The sequence below is a fragment of the Balaenoptera physalus genome (genome assembly GCF_965194825.1).
Source record: "Balaenoptera physalus genome assembly, chromosome: 2".
In the NCBI taxonomy this organism is placed as follows: Eukaryota; Metazoa; Chordata; class Mammalia; order Artiodactyla; family Balaenopteridae; genus Balaenoptera; species Balaenoptera physalus.
The window spans coordinates 43,639,728-43,657,364 of NC_138883.1; the positions used below are offsets into that span (position 1 = coordinate 43,639,728).

Consider the following 17,637-nt stretch of genomic DNA (forward strand, 5'->3'; position numbering starts at 1 on the left):
GATTATTACAAAAACATTTGCTCAGTATTCTGGACACAGTGGTGTTATAGCAGATGAAATGACTTGGTCTCAGGTAAAGGGAAGTTTGGCCTTGGGATGGTTTCAAAGATGCTGTTCTTTGCTGGCTAGGAGCACAGAGAGGCTTGTCTGTTGGTTTGCTAGCCATGAACTTGATAGTGCCATGGTTCTAGTGGTTGCTCGGAACTAAACCTGACTTCTGCAGCCCCATCTTGGGGAGATCGGGAAGCTGGCAGACATGTCATCCAGCCCCGCACAGCACTCAAGGAAGGCAAAAGCAGCATTCGGGTCAAAGTCCTGTGCTAACAGACAGCTTCTTGAAAAGAAAAACCAGAACTAAGGAATAACTTCCAGGACTGTCACTCTGATCACCAAGAGAAAACAGCAATCTTGACCTCAGCAGATGGCAGTGGGAGAGCGACAGTTTTCTTCACCTGCTTACTGCTCCTCAGCAGAATGACAATAAATTTGTATTGCAGGAGCCAAAATAATCTTTCTTTCTTGCCCTTTTACCTAATGAAAGGAAGGAGTGACTGTTACCATTGATGCATTATACAACTGTTCTTGAAAACCTAAGACACTGTGAAGGCTTAATCTTCAACTTCCAATTTATCACCAGCTTGGAAGTGCCCGGGAATATTTAAGTCATATTGTGAGCTGATTTTCCACGTGTGTCCATGAACATTCAGCTATCATTAAAGAAACAAAAAACAATCCAAGAACGATAAATGTTTTCTGGTTTGGAGGAAAGAAAAAAGCCTTATACTTGTTTGGGATTGCTAAAAATACTTTCTATTTCTTCCCATCAAAATAGACATGATGCTGGGGCATAAGATCTTTATTAATAACAATATTTAATACATGATTGCAAGGGACATGATTATCAGAATAAAATTCTCCCTGTTTGAAAATACCTCCATTTACCCATAGCATGTGTTCCTATGGTTTAGACACACATGCTGATAAAAACAGCAAAAGTTTAGTCTGGGAAGTAATACCTCAGAACACCTCAAAGCAAGCCAAGTCAGTTTTATTGAAGAGAATACATTTACAAGAGGCTCCTGCTGACAGACGTGTTGTCTGGGGAATGAGTTTCATCTTCACCGCATCTCTCATGTTGAACTAACTCTGAATTTAGTGAGACCTGTGACTTGACAAGACACCTCATCCTGTTAGTGCCTCGTGTGAAGTTGACCATTTCTGAAACTGAATCAAAGAGCTTTTATTGTCAAGCAGAAAACATTGTCTGTGAAAGGAATATTCTCCAGTGGCCCCCTCCATATGAGAGGTAAACATTGCCAGAAAGTGCTGAGATCCTTGATCTTTTTTCCCTGTAGACTCATTAACACCATCTGCCAAGAAGACAACCCCTGAAACTCTCATGGCAGAACAAGGGGAAAATAGAGTTAATATATAAGACTGAAAACAGGATTTGTCCCATAGCGCCAGACCCTCTGCCTATTTTCTCCTTTTCTCTTGAATGCTATGAAAGCATTTCTAGTCTTTTTCTTATCACTAACATCAAAAGAATTTTCAGTAAGGTATCAAATCTAGATGGTAAGGATTGTTCATTTGGAAGTAGTTTTTGATATTTCAATCTTTCCATTTATATACTATCAAGAGAATTCAATTGCCTCAGGTGAATTTGAAATTTAAGAACAAAAAAATTATGTACCATAGTTTTGATGGTATATCAAAAGGGTATCAAAGGGTAATTTCTTAAGAAAAAAAACTCTAGAAAGCATGAAACTAGAGCCAAAGATAAATTTGCCACGTGTCAGGAAGCTACAAAATGTGCTTAAGATGCCATCTGACATACGGAAAGGGTTCCATAACTAGTAGCTGCTGGATCAATGATGAGCGTAGTTACGTTATTAGTGTCCCCCAACTTCTAAGCTTCTTTCCAAGTTTTGCCTCCTGTCAATGCCTCTTGTCTAGAAATTCTGATCTCATCATCCCAAGGACAGACCTACTATTGTTATTTCCTTCTGCATAGAAATCCATCTTTTAAAAAAAAAAAAAAAATCACATTTCCCAGCACTTACTGCTTAAATGGCAAAAGGTTTTACCCAGGTGAACTGGCGTTTGAATGGACAGCATTTTTAATTCTTGTAACAGCAGTGACCAGCGGGGAGAAGGTTGGCAGTGAGATGAGAAGGGAAGAAGAAAGGGTAACAAGGAGGAAGCCAGTACCTGGGGGCCAGGATGAGCCAGGCCAAGAGCCTCTGCCGGGCAGCAGCGCTTTGCCTGGGGGACTCTCCCCACCCATGTGCCTCCACTGGCCTCCCCAGGGGGCAGGGTGTTCCGTCTCCTGAATCCAGTCTCTGCTGGAGAGTACTCTACCCAGCGTGATGGTGGGCTCTGGGAAGGAAGAACCGTCACTGGCTAAGGCCAGTGATAAGAAAAGAAATACTGGGCTTCCCTGGTGGCGCAGTGGTTGAGAATCTGCCTGCCAGTGCAGGGGACACCGGTTCGAGCCCTGGTCTGGGAAGATCCCACATGCCGCGGAGCAACTGGGCCCGTGAGCCACAACTACTGAGCCTGCGCGTCTGGAGCCTGTGCTCCGCAACAAGAGAGGCCGCGATAGTGAGAGGCCCGCGCACCGCAATGAAGAGTGGCCCCCGCTCGCCGCAACTAGAGAAAGCCCTCGCACAGAAACGAAGACCCAACACAGCCATAAATAAATAAAAACAAAACAAATAAAATTTTTTTTAAAAAATCAATTTAGTCAGAAACCAAGCAAATCAAAGATTTAACTGAAATGACTATTTTCACACAATGAATTCAGACAGTTCCTCCAGAATGGCCAGGTGTTTGTACATAAATGCAACCTGAATTTTATTTATTTATTTTACCATTTGGGGGTTATCACAGATGCTTCCTTCATTTTTTTCTGCCTTAAAAATGCTAGAGGAAAAAAGAAATTTGTCCATTGGACAGATATGTCAGAAAAAGGCATAATGTTTTAGGAATAATAAAATCCCAAGCTGTGCATGCCTACACATGATATGTGAGGCTGCACGTGGTCTGTAGCCTATTCAAACAGTAGCAACCATTGTGACCCTGTTGTATTCGTCCACTGGGAAAGAATCATCTGTCTCTTCGAATAGCTAGTAATTCCAGCAACCATTCATTTCTGGATTTCTCCGGGCTTTTCTGAGAATGTTTGGCAACAGCAGAATGGCTACCTCCAGGAGTCTCCAGAGAATGGGTAGGAAAGGCTTAGCTCTGTGCCTGGAGAGATGTGGACTCCTCCACGGAACCCTTTGCGCTCACAGCCTGTAGGTGGCAGAACTGGGTTCAATAGGTTCCACAGACGAATGATGGGCCTTCAGGGTTTGTGCTCTTGCCTAAAAATGGCTGTCAAGAGTTAGTCTACACAAGATGTGTTAAAATTAATACCTGACTATTAACCTCTATTTCTTCTCTAGGGAATGCAGTCGAATTTTTGGTGAAGATGGTCTGACGTTGAAGCTCTTTCTTAAAAGAACTGCTCCCTTTTCTATTCTATGGACTTTGACTAATTACCTGTATTTACTGGCTTTAAAGAAGCTGACAGCCACAGATGTCTCTGCTCTGTTCTGTTGTAACAAAGCCTTTGTCTTCTTGCTGTCGTGGATCGTGCTGAAAGACAGGTTCATGGGAGTGAGGGTAATGGCACACTTGATTCAATGTGTAAGGCCGCATTTAATCATAGATCCTTGGTATCAGGAGAGCTGCTTTGTTTTGTGGAGTTTCTGCAAAACTTTTCCCATTGGTTCTGAGTACAGATTGAAATTTGAAGTTGCATTAGGACGCCCAGGCAGTTACAACATCATGAGAAGATAAAGAGATTGTTTCCATTGGAATCAGTCAGCTGATTTCAACAGGAGGCACTCAGGGAAAAGAAGTTCTTGTCTTAGAATTAATGGTGTGATCAACTCCTTCTGTCCTCGGGAAAGAAGGGTCTGAGAAAATTAGCCACAGTAAAGATTATGATTTGCTTTTTTTCCAGTCAGCATATGTTGGGACAACTCCCTCATGTTTTTTCTCCCCAGAGATGGATTTAATTAATATTGGTGTAAGTAGATAAGGTTACCAAACAGTAACTAAAGTCACCAGTAATGGCACAATGCTGTTAAAAGTGGCTATATATCTAGTGTGACTAACTAGATATGGAACTAAAAGCAGTAACTCTTACTTTTGGGTACAAATCCTTAATTGAACTGCATTAAACTTCCACCAACCACTTCAGTTCTGAGTTTATCCCTTTCACAGGTAACATGGATTTAAAAATAAAAATTTTTTTTGTATGCTTGATCTTTGTTAGATCGATTGAAAGCCATGCAGATGTAAGGAGCTAGATCTCATTCATATAATATGGCATACCACCATGATGAAAATATTGAGTAAATAGTTCTTTGAAAGGAGGTCCAAACGAATAGCCTTTTTCCAGAAGATAAACATCACACAATTATTGTTCTCCAAAAGAGATGTCCAAGATTGGATTTGAAACACATTTTGCTATCAAAATATTGCTCTTGTTGCAATGATTCCAGGGTCCTTGCCCTGCTAAATGCTGAAATTCATGTCTATATTAGAGAGAGAGTTTGTGACAGCTATTATCCTGAAAACTTCATCTTAATAGCCAATTAGCTAATTCTGGTTGTATCTTGGGAAATGCTGCTCAGAAATTCAGAACTGAAACTTGACATGAACAAGTGAAAAGCTACAGCAGAAGACAACACAAGAAACTGAATCAGTCCATGATACCATTAAACTATACCAGTTGTGGTCCCATACTCATTCTCCATAGCTAATCTTAGATTTCACACCCAAAGGGCTTAGCATCATGTTTTCACACATGAAGCATTGGTACTGTCTGTTCACCATCAGGTGCCCTGACAAGTACTTGAGAACAAGAACCTTCTTTACATTGCTCACTGATCCATTCAGCTTGGGCTACATAATTTGTGGGCGCCAGTGAAAAGTGAAAATGCAGGCCTCCTGTTGAAAAAAATTGTGAATAATTTCAACATGGCAACATCAGGGAGCCCACTGCATCTGCACAGGTCATATGCCCATGAAACTAGTTCTACCTCTATCTCTAACACCTAGAATAATACAAGGGACAAAGTAGGGACTCTACATATTTAAGGATATAGTGAATGAACTCATGTTTACAAGATATTTCTCTTGTCTATCTACCACCACCTTGGATCACCCATGAGTATTTGGAGGGCTTTGTCAGAAGAGAGGGCAAGAAAGGAGATTTAGGGGCTTTTCTGCTCTTTCAGTGTCATGTGAATACCAAAAGGATATAGATATGTTCACTATTAGATTTACCAGTGAGCAAATCAATTGTATTAGAGTGAATGAATGCATTTAACCATGGAACTTACTTATGCAAGAGGTCATATCAAAAGAAGCTTGATGTTTATTTGAGGACTTTTAGGGGGAAAAGCTCAGCTGTGTAACATTTAAATGGCAGATTTAGGAAATCTGCCTAGAAGCTACAAAGCATTTCTATCTTAAAATTTGCATCTGTGGTGGGTTTAATGGTAGCCCCCAATAAGGTGTCCACAATCTAATCCCCAGAACCTGTGAATGTGACCTTACTTGGAAAAATAGTCTTTGCAGACATAATTAACTTAAGGATTTTGCAAAGAGGAGATCATCCTGGTTGATCTGGGTGGCTCCTAAGTCCAATAACAGGTATCCTTATGAGAGACACACACAGGAAAGACACACAGAAGAGGAGAAGACAATGTGACCACAGAGATAGAGATTGGAGTGATGCAGCCACAAGCCCAGGAAAGCCGGGGCAACCACCAGAACCTGGAAGAGGCAGGAATGTAATATTATTCTCTCCCAGAGTTGCTGTTGGGAGCATGGCCCTGCCCAATTTTGAACTTCTGGCCTCCAGAACTATGAGAGAATAGATTTCTGCTGTTTTTAGTAACCAAGTTTGTGGTAATTTGTTACAGCAGCCTCAGGAAACTAATACATCATCTGTAAGTAATAAGACCTGATAGAAAAATTGTTAAGTAGCCAATAAGTAGTTGTTAATAAGTAAATACATAAATTAAGACATCATAATGACAACATAGTAAGTATTAATGTCAGGCATGCTGGGAGAAGTCAGGTATTTTTCTTTTTAAATGATAGGAGGTGCTTCACTTCTCACTGTGAAACATTAGGAAGTGTTTAATGCCATGTTCTAGAGGAATGTCAAGGTGTAATTTTAATAATGCCCATAATCAGGCCATGGAATATAAGAAGCACTGAAACATATTCAGCATTTTGCCTTTTGACCGTATCAGCAGTTCTTTTCCTTCTGAGACATATTGAGAACATGTATAATTAGGTCATTTGAGAAATTAGAGGAGGACGAATAGAATACTGACAACATAAATGCAGCTCTTAGTGCCTGCACCCATAAATAGGACAAAGCCTGTAGATGCCACCCCACTTGGACTACTCTTTTTTTAAATAGTTAAAGGGTTGCTTTCAGTCATCAAATCAAAATGTATATTTCTGACTCATTCTAAGTCTTCAGTAGTTCAGAAAAGGTTTGGGGATTATCATTCTCATTTGCATGACCCAAGAATGATCACCCTTAAGATAAAACATATGGCCTCCCCTACTTCTATTTTTCACGTCAAAATGACACGATGAACAGAATGAAGGATGCTTTAAATTATAATATCAGTAAATACGGGTTTATCTGGAGCACCAGCTGGCCAGAATTAGCAATGCTCACATAAAAACTAATTATATGTTTTGAATAACTTGTTAATATTTAGTTTCCTTGGAATATTGATTGAATCACAGGTGGTAAGGTAGTCTGCCATACATTTAGTTTTCTATTATGAAATTCTTTCAACCAATTTGCTGGTGAGTTTTGGTGTGTTAAAAAACTCATAAGTATTTGCTTACAGCTGATGTATGATAACCATGTGGAAATTAGTAAACTTCTTTAAAAGACCTTTCTTTTTAATTGCAAAAATGTTGCTAAGTGAGAATCCAGCTCTTGCAGCATTGAAGATGGGTGTTTTTCCCATCTCCAAGATCCCGTTTTGTTTAGCTAGCAGTCTTAAATCCATCAGAACCAGAATATCACTGAATATCAATGATATTGATCACAGAATATCTATAAAAAAAAGGTTCTCCTCAAAAAAAAAAAAAAAAAAAGAACCAAATGAGCCACTGCTTCAGGTTTTCTTCTCTATCACTGGCATCCATTTCACTCCAATGAAAAGTAAATGTCAGACTGGAAAATTAACACCCTTTCTTTCAGATCTTGTCCCCCCCTTATTTTTATATTATTAATTGAAAATGTTCATTCATTTTCAAATTCCCTTAAACATGTGAAGAAAATTGGTGGGCGGTGAATGGTTCAGCAGACCCCAACTTTTACAGCAGATTGAGGAAATGAATTTGTGTCCCTTCAGCTTGGCAGCCATCTATTTTCTAGGTATAACTGGGTCCTTAGGTGTTTAGTTTCCCAGACTGTGGCTCTTTTGGAGACTTTCCTCCATCCGCCAAGAACTGACTGGGGTATGACGGTTAAATGGAATCTTTCATTGCTTAAACTGCTCTTCTCTGAATTCAAATTGGGCTCCAGGGCGCTCTAAATCAATCAGGACCCTGGAGCTGAGCGGCTACTGATTTGTGCCAATATTACATATTTAGATCTTGTTTCCATCTTGCCTCTGATTGGCATTTCTGCAGTAACTCTTCATTCCTGGGCAGTGCAGACTGCTCTGTCTAGAACCTTCATGCTTCCCGCTGGAGGCAGTAGAGGATGGGCAGTGGGGCTCATCCCCTTTCATCCTCCTCTTGGCAGGAGAATGATTCACAAATACAGGGAGGGGAGAGCAGAGTTGGGAAGGCTCTCCGATTTTATGCCCTCAAGGAACCCATAACCCCTGTCAACAGGATGCAGTCAATAGGTCTCATCTACCTTCCACACATACTCTTGAGTCTTTCCTTCCGGGATTTCTTTCCTTCTCTTCCATCCTGGTCTTCCTTTGGGATCATTTTCAGATGGGTTTTTTTTTTTTCATATAAAAACAGACGTGTATGTGTGTGGTAGTGGGGTGGAGGATGGGAATCTTAGTTTGAGACTCAGGCTTGACCTGCTCCGCCCCAGGGACCCACCCTCCTCCCCCTCACACACACACACACACACACACACACACACACACACACACACACACACACACACACACAGAGTATTCGGACAGCTGTGGACTGCCCACCTCTTTCATTTCTCACAGGTCAACTCTTGGCCAATTTCATTGTCTCTGAGTAAAACAGATGGCTCTTCTTTATGGAAGCTTAAACGTAACATGTGGACAAGTTTAAGGATTCTGTGTAGCCACGGTTCCCTGAAAATGGACTCTATCCAAATACACTTGGAGGGAAGAAGGATGATCATCAGTGCAGGTCTCATTGGCCAAACTATGAATGTGTATCCCACCTTCAGCTGCTAACCTTGAGTCTTGAACTTGAGTGCAGTCTGGCCAACAGTACAGCTTTGAGCCCCCCCATTTCAGAGTCTGATGTAGGCTTGGGATTCAAGGTCCATCGTAAGCCGGGGAAGCTCTTACCTGCTCCATCCAGCTCCAGAAACAGGGTTAACCACACGGCAAATTAAGGAAAGATGTCTGGGCTACAGTTAGAAAGAGAAGCAGTTAAAGGTCCATCTCAATACCCTGAATCCTAGAAGAGCTGATACTGTTATGCGAATGATAGTTCTGGAAATCATTTGTCAATGGGAAACACAGTGACAGTAACGAGGCTCATAAACCCTCCTGGAGATCCAGAGAATGGCTGGACCCTTTTGGGTTTTGAGGCCCTGAGTCAAAAGAGGAAAAAAATGAAGATAAAAGAAAACAAAAATCAGCCAAAAGCCAGCTATTTCTGTAGGCTTTATCTATACAAACTAATTCTTTGAGAGGGGAAAGAAACCTTGCTTTCAGGCAGGGCCACAGGTAGTATACATTTCAGTGAGATCACCAAATGTTCACTGTTAAAGCCCCTCTTTGGGCTTTAAGAACAGGCTCAAACCACCTCATGGTCCCCCTCTGATTGGCCCTGAGAGTTGATGCAGAGACTCTCGGAGGGAAGTGAGCCCACAGAGGAAGGTAGTTGGCTCAGGTGGTGATGTCACTCAAGGAGCATGCAAAGATAATGGGCTAAATACATCCTCTTCCTCAGGGTATTCACCCCAGGTGGGCACACCATGATGTGAGAGGACCCAGAGGTTTAGAAGGTTAAAAATGAGGCATTGGCAGCTTTATGATCACTATGGTTACTAACATTTTCACCCAGGTCAGATTCAAGTAACGGTTGTGGTGGGTTTCCATCTTATTTAGACACCTCTGGTTGCTTATGGGGCTGGAACTGGAGTAGGTTGTGAGGAGAGCCATGTTTTTCTGAAGCCAAGCAGGTGGCACCATGAGATGGCACCATCAGCAGAGGAGTCCCTCACGGGGACACTAATGTGCTCAGAAGCATTTTTGTGTTTGTCAGCATGTGGATGTCACATGTGAGCCCTTCTGACACAGTATTTAAAGCGCTGGTTTCCTGCAGGTACATTTCCAGCATCCTGAGCCCAAGAATCATTTTGCATTTTTTTGTTGAGAAGACAGACTATTAATCCTTCCTTAACGATTGATTACTTCTGAAAACGCACATGACTCAGACCTGTGCTTGGGTTACATATTCTCCAGAAATCTCAAGAATATTTACTCTGCAATTAACCAATGGTGCCAGGCAGAACCACTCTAAGATCATCCAAACAACCACTCCAGATGAGCCTGCCACCCAACATTTCCCTGCATTTTCTAGATTAGCTGAGCTCCCTTCCCTTAGTTCCAACTGTGTAGATAAGAAACATACTGAAAAAAAAATTTAAACATGGCCATAGAGAACTTGTTCTATCAGATAGTTGTGAAATTTAAATAGAAATGTGGAAAATAATTTATCTTTCCCCCCAGGTAACCTATATAACCTATAAATTATTATCCTATAAATAACTGTTCATACCATAGAGAGGAATTTTTCTAACATTGGAAATATTGAGCTTTTCATGCTTTTGGAAATTAACTAACAGCACCGTCTGGCCCCCTGAAGTGAAAAATGCTTCTCTCCATGACCGCAATTCAAAGAGACACTGGTATAATTGATATGTCAAATTAAGTGGTCTGAGCTAATATTTTCATAAGCACTTAAATATAAAATGTAATGGAGATCTCTAAGAGGCTCATCATGACTATAATTCTGAATTGCTATAAAATTATGTAATCTTTGTCCATGCCCAATTCCTATCTTGAGAAAACTTATAATAGAAATACAGTGCATATGTATTTTTACTAATGGCTGACTCAGAAAAGAAAGTGTTCCCAACAGGGTCATATCCTGGGGATAATGGTATTAAATGTTCAACACTTTCCAGACAGTGTTTTTGGTTTTTTCCCTTTTTTTTTTTTTTTTTTTTTTGTATGGACTGTTTGTTTTCAGAATTCCCTAAGCCAAGAATTATATATTATACACAATTGCTTAAACCCAGATATTGTATATTATAGAATAATTTTAATAATTTTAAATATTAAACAGCACATCATGTTAAAGTTTCATTAGGATTAACACTGTGTTCTATTATCCCTGTCTTGAAGAAACTACCTGTTCTTTTGACTAAGAAAATACATCTGATGTTTGGTAAAAAGAAAACAAGTATTCATTCAAATTTATTATCCTACAAGTTCAGTATTTTGAGGGAACTCTATCTGTGTACATGAATACTTTAACCTATGAACATTAATTAACACAAAAACAAATCAGAAACTGCCAGTGTTTAATGTAACTTTTCATTTCTCTGACATCAGATTGCCCAAAGAAATGTTGCAAATCCCTGGCTGAACTATAAATCCCCAAATCAAAGAAAATGATAAGTCTCACAGAATTCCCAGGTCTAGGTAACCACTTCACCATGTTTATTTATGAGTCTATGACTTCCTGTTTGGAAAATTTCCTTGACACCTCACATTATGTGCATTTGTATTAAATTCTATTCCCTATAGTTTGAGGCATAGTCTAACTGCAACACACGGCTAGAAGGTTTAGAGACTGTGATACTCAGTCAGCAAGAGCAATGCCCCCCCCCCCCCGCCCCTCACCAAGCAGCCTCCCGGATAACGCTTTATGAAGACAGTTTTTCACTGCTGACAAGTCAGCTTCTGTTCTCAAGTACTCCTGCTGTTTTTCATAAAAGACGCTTTAGTATGGAGCTGGCTCTGAAACCAGCTGTGCCCTTGCTTTGGGTGGTCATTAGCAAAAGAAATGCTTTAACAGCATCTAAATTATGTGTGTCATCGTTATCATACTTTGCACTGGCCTTCAGCAAGTCTACGGTTGCATGTTGAAGATCTACATTTTGTTGTAATGAATAATTCACTAATAATATTTCAAAGGGTCAAAAAATATCACATATGTGAGAAATCTATCTACAAAGGAACTGATTTACTTGAGAATACTCAGAACTGAAGCTTAACAAAATTGATCACCAGGTATGTTTAAATTTCCCACAAAGTTGCATCATGGTTTTAAAGTCAGTGAGACTATTTCACAAGGAAATGACATAGTGTTTCCTATTCCAGGGTGGTCATTTTACTGTTTATTGTAGCTTTAAAATGTTTTCCAGTAGAACCAGTTCAAGATAAATTAAAGAAACAGATGCCAACCAGCATTTCACAAAGGAAGTGGGCTCCTGTTTGGAATATACCAAGGATCGTATTAATTTACAGTCAACCATTATGATTTCAATCAAATTCTTAATATTTCACTTTATACAGCTAATGCTCTAGAATAATTGAATGAAATTGCCTTTCTGTGGCTTAATTTGCATGTAAACAAAAGGAAGAACTAGCCTCCATTTGATATTCCAAGTGACAGTGCAAACTCAGCTCGCTCCTTATGAATCACTCTGAAAGATTATTCTCTTTCCTTTTTTCACTTTGGCCTAAAAGTTGCCTCTTAGCTGCATCAATATTATGTCTCCATAATCAAGTTCTGGTTATGTGGAAATGTTCAGAAACATGCATTGATCCAAGGAGCTGATTAAAATGTATGCTGAATTGTCTGAGGAAAAAGAACACAGTACAGATGAAAATGCTAAGAAGTGACTTCCTATTAAATTTATTTCACCACTATGGGTATTAATCTCTAGGAAGTTGATCCAAAAATTAAACTACAATTACTAGCCCTTAATTAGAATGTGAGCAGCTTCTATATTTTCTGCCTGAATGTCTCATGAGCATACGGATTTCTTGCTAATACTGACCCTTCCTACATTTAAACAGTGATGGACAAGAGGTAATTGGGTTTGAGGAAGCATGTGACAACTCCCACGAAGCCTTCAATTGCTTGCTCTGGGGTATGGAGGCATCAATTAAAAATTTTTTCTCTTTGCACTCTACTTGATAGATAGTTGCCGCAATAATGGCGATCACTGGCATCGTCATGATGGCGTATGCAGATAATTTCCACGCTGATTCCATCATAGGAGTAGCATTTGCAGTGGGCTCGGCCTCGACATCTGCACTGTATAAGGTATTTTGTGCACTTCCTTATGTACTCAACTGTCATTTGTAGCTTAGACTTTTAAGTAATAAAAGAAGGAAGGACAAAGAAAATCTTGACTAGCAAAAAAAAAAAGATGGTTTAAATAATAACAAGTACCAGTTATTGAGTACTTGCTACAGGCTGTGTGCTTGCTAGAAATTTTCACCTGTGTTAATGCACCTTTATGAGGCATAAGTACTTATCCCCACTTTCCAGATGAGGAAACTGAGACTTTGAAAGATTAAGTAACTTGTCCAAGATCATCCAGCCAGGAAGTGATAGAACCAAGATTTAAACTCGGACTGGTCAACTCCGAAGCCTGTGGTCCATGCCCCGACCCCTCCCAAATCATCCACCAGTTGTAGCAGGAGCCGAGAAAGACTTCTCCCCTATGTTTCTTTAATTTAACTACTGAGGTCATTATTTCAACTACAATGAAGTATTAAAAATAATAAACCGGCTATCACTTGAGAGTTTACTGTTTGTTGCATATTAACCCCGTGCCATGTTATTAGCTAAATGAAGAGCCTCTTTTCCTCTCTGATGGATACTCTGGGTTTGTACTCACAGTTCTTTCTCCCCTGGAGTGGCCTGTCATCAGTGAAAGCTCTATTCGGAGTCACTGCCCCTGACTTCAGAAGTGAGGATTAAGAGAGCAGATCTAACATGTTATTCACCGAAGCTCCACTTTTCAGAGCCAACTTTCTGGATGTAGCTAAAGAACTGTTCCACTTTCACCTCTCTTGGTGTTTCAATGAGAAAATCCTCTCTGAAAGGCAGAAAATGCCCTTTGCATCCCCCCTGGATGCCTGTTCCAATTATTCACCAACTCTGCAGCTCAGAGGACATCGTGTCTATTTCCATATCGACATTTCCTGGCACATTGATTCTGTGACAAGCTTGACAGGTGTTCACTCAATCACCATTAGTGTTTAACTTGTCCCCAACTGAGACTCCACAGAGATATGTGTTGTGACCAAATACCACGAGCACGTGCTCAAGTTCTCTTAAGTCTCTCAAGAGAAAAAAATAATACGTTCAGTTGAAATTAAAAGCAATGCCCGGACTTGCTATATGCCTGGGATGGCTCTTTTATAGAGAGAATTCTCCTGACCATGTTACAGATGTATTCATTCTGGGAGTGATAATATTTGCTGACATGCACAAAATTGTATGTGCACCATAGAAAAGAGCTACTCTGTGCTACATTGTTTGAGGATTAATAAAGGAAGCAGAGAGGTTAAAAAGCCAAGAAATATGGACTAGAGAACTGGTTCCTCCCCAGCCTGATGTGTGATTTAGGTTAGCTATTTATGTCTCCTTGCCATCTTTTTCTACACACAGATTTATAATCCAGAAAACAAAGACCATCTTTTTTTTTTAAATCTGGAGAATAAATACAGTACTTGTGAAAATATTTTAGGCTCAGAGAGAAAAGTGCTTATAAATCCATGGCATTGTTATTATTTCTCTCAATAATATAATGATAGGCTCTCTCTGTTCAATTTAGTTTTCAGTACCTGTCAAAATAAGGGTAAAATGAATCCCATGTTTGAAGAGAAGAACTGATGGCACCTCAATCCTAGATGTTTCTGGGCTTGTCTGCAGTCTTATGTATCATTCACCCTACAGCCATAACTGATGGTGGTGTTCTTCCCAGTGTGCAGTATCCCTGTGGCACAGAAAGTGGAATTCATTTTATGGCATTTGCTATTTCATATGAAGCCTAGAGGGCATTTGAATTCCTTATCTCAGCAGCACATTTAGTGCCATGGAGACGGTGGGATAAGAAGACACAGAGCAGAAACCCTGGGCCAGTTAGTTCATGATGTAGAAATTGCCTTTCTGATACGACAACGTCCCTGACTATGTGGCTAATGAGTTCCTTTCTCGTTCTAGGTTTTGTTTAAGATGTTTCTCGGAAGTGCCAACTTTGGTGAAGCAGCACACTTTGTCTCCACATTGGGTTTCTTCAACTTAATCTTCATCTCCTTCACCCCGGTCATCCTGTATTTCACCAAGGTGGAGCACTGGTCCTCGTTTGCAGCTCTGCCGTGGGGCTGTCTCTGCGGGATGGCAGGGCTCTGGCTGGGTAAGTGGCCCTGGGTTTTGCCTTCCATTTCCTATGTCACTTGACCTCTCCTTGGAGAGTTAAATTGTCATAGTAGGATTATTCCTTTGGGTACCCCTGTCCTCTATTTCCCAAACTTACCTAAGGTTGGTTAATGGTTGCAAAGTTCTTTGCAGATTATTGCTTGATTAGATCAGAGCTATCCAGCTATTATGGCTCCCATGGGTTAAGTGCTGAGCTGGAGACCCAGGCCTCTCTGATCACCACTGATCCTCAAGTAGCCTCGTCCATTCTTCATGATGTACTGTATGATGTTACTGTGTTCCATGTGTGGCACAGTGTGTCAGGCAGAGAGGGAGAGTGGATGGGGGATTCAAGGGACTCAAAGTGGATCAAAATGGCAGGGGGACAAAGTGCAGGAGGAACTGGGGAGGAAGGAAGGAGATGACATTCAGGAGGGCAGCAGGTCATGGAGGGCCTGGAACGCCACGTTGAGGGGATTGGATTTCAAATCCACTTAATGATCTTTAAGCAGGGAGGTGAGAGGCTTACATCTGCATTCTAAACAGTCTACTCTGGTCTCGTCTGGAGAATGAATTTGAGATGGGAAACCCTCACCGAGCAAGAGAAGACGACAGAACAGGACGAGGTGGCCCTGCTAAGTAGGCTGTGCCCAGCAGATGACCAAGAAAAAGCCATCTGGAGTGTTTCTCATGTTCGCTCTCCCAACTCCCCATGACTCTGAGGCTGTCTGCTTCACCTGAGCAGCTGGGGGGCTCCCACTTTCCAGCTGTGCTTTCATTTAATGTGAGAGGAACCTCAATATAAGAAGCCCACTCTTTCCTCACCAAGCAGTGGAACCACAACAAACACCCAATGACTCAGTGTCTCTACTCAGAATCAAACCACTTTCATCCTGCTCCTCTTCCTCCGTTCCACCCGATAACAGCACCCTCTGCCTACTCCACGTTCACCCGCGACACTGGACCTGCAGGACATCTGCCGCCCCTCAGTTGACCTTCTTTATCAAGGTGACATAGTCTGAAACAGCACTGCAAGTCCTAGGAGGGAAAAAGAATGCCCTTGTTTTCGTTCCCACAAAGACATTGAGTCATCTTCTTCTACTCTGGCCCAAGCCCCTAAGGGGAGCTCTTCAACTAGACAGGAAACACTCACGAGAAAGAGCAAACATTAATTGTTGATCCTTTAAATTCTACTTTTGAAGACCAAAAATGTGTAGTTATGACCGCTCATAACCTGTGCTAAATTGAGTAGTAGAAATCAATAGCAGTCTTTCCATAAGACCAAAACACCCTAATTAAAAGTGCCTAGATCTCTTCCTGGCCAAAACCGATCTAATTGGGAAAAATCATAGCCCAAATTTCACTACCTCTTGGCCCCAGCTGTGACCCGTGATCTCCAGCTTGCTGCAAAGTAGCCCTCCACCCGCGTTTATCCCTTGGCACCTCTAATACGCGCCCCTAAGCACGCCTGCTCAGGCTGGGCATCAGCCATGCTAGCCGGACCCTGTAGTTCTCCACCAAGCAGCGTGATCTCCACACTGCACTGGGTGTCGTGCCGCCCAGCTTAGAGCTGCCCCACAGGATCACCCCCGTGCAAGGAGCCCTCTCTGTGCCAGTGTTGCCCTGCGACAAAATGAGCAGACAGCCTCTCTCCTGACTGTGTGACACACCCCAGGGTTTTACAATCTTCAGTGCTTCTGCTCTTAAGTTTTTATTGCCACCTTCTCTTCTCCATAGGAATCAGATGTGATCTAGTGAGAGCAGGGCTGGAGACAGATCTGAGAGGCAAAGAGCAGGCTGAACTCTGACCCCACCCGCCATCACCTGTAACTACAGCTTCAATCTGCTTAGGTTCACCTGGCCTCATTCCTGCTCTGGCTTGGCCATAGGCCACGTGCAGATTGGCATCAGCCATTCACCTGACATGTCTGAGGCCCACTTAAACTCAGGCAGGGCCCCGTGCTATAGATAACGTACTGAATCATATATTCTTGTCCTGAGATTGTCAAAAGAGCTTGTAAGTGTTCCACCTAAAGCACTAAGGAAAAGCAGGCACCCATTTCGGTGAAGCCACTCGGTTCTTGTTGAGTGAGAGAAGCTCAGTTCTCAACGAAATACCAATACTTCCTATCAATCTGCTAAAATATCCAGTTCGGCCAATAAAATGACAGTTGGGGAGTTTAGCAGAGTCTGTGCTGTGTTTAATAAGTTCCTGATTTGTTAGAACAGGTCATATTTGACTCCCCAGACTTGAGGAGAGAGTTGAGATGCTGGAATATTCATTCCCATTGCAGCTCTGCCATAAAGGAGTAGTTATCAACTTAGGAAGGTCCTCTGCCTTGATTGCCACTACTATTGTATGAAAATTATGAACAAGCCCAAGTTTTGTGAAAGTCCAACCCACCGTCTCTAACTAACAAGCAGGAGTGACTCCAGATGACTAAGTTAGTGAGCTTAATTAAAGTAAGAATTATAGATAACAGTAGAAGAATAAACACTGTCCTAACTGGAATGGTTCTAGAACCATCTTTGGTTCTATAGAGATACAGGCAACAAGGTTTTGAGTCATTTCCATAGAGATCCTTTCGGAATTGAGGACTTTTTGTAGTTGTTAAGACTCATTTCTCTAACCCCTAAAACAAACATTAGCTTGAAATCTATTAAAATAATGCTATGTAATTTATAATTTTCTTTTCAAAAACAAGTATTTTTGATCATTTTTGTGTAGATAATTATTTTAACTAACTTTATATTTAGCTAAAAATGTCAGAAGATATGTATTAAAGGGTATCAAGTTATATCTACAGCTGGTTCTGTGGACCTGCCCTGGGGTTATCTGTGCACAAATCAGGATGTGGAAAAGGTGCCTGGGGTTGGGTGAATTACACTGAACACAACTTTGTTTGCTCATGTGAT

At 41.2% G+C, this 17,637-nt stretch overlaps 1 protein-coding gene and 1 long non-coding RNA gene across 3 annotated transcripts in view; one reads left to right on the forward strand and one right to left on the reverse strand.

The window, feature by feature from the left end:
- The window catches only part of SLC35F4 (solute carrier family 35 member F4), a gene marked incomplete at its 5' end in the record, with an annotated part of 295,837 nt that overhangs the window by 270,139 nt on the left and 8,061 nt on the right, over positions 1-17,637 (forward strand). For both annotated transcript variants that reach the window (XM_082450436.1, XM_082450437.1), the window contains 3 exons: positions 3,450-3,669; positions 12,490-12,615; positions 14,527-14,719. In XM_082450436.1, coding sequence (XP_082306562.1) covers positions 3,450-3,669; positions 12,490-12,615; positions 14,527-14,719 — 539 coding nt within the window. The remainder of the gene's footprint in view (positions 1-3,449; positions 3,670-12,489; positions 12,616-14,526; positions 14,720-17,637) is intronic.
- LOC309655395 overlaps positions 1-17,637 on the reverse strand; it is a 206,610-nt gene that overhangs the window by 89,024 nt on the left and 99,949 nt on the right. The window lies entirely within an intron of this gene.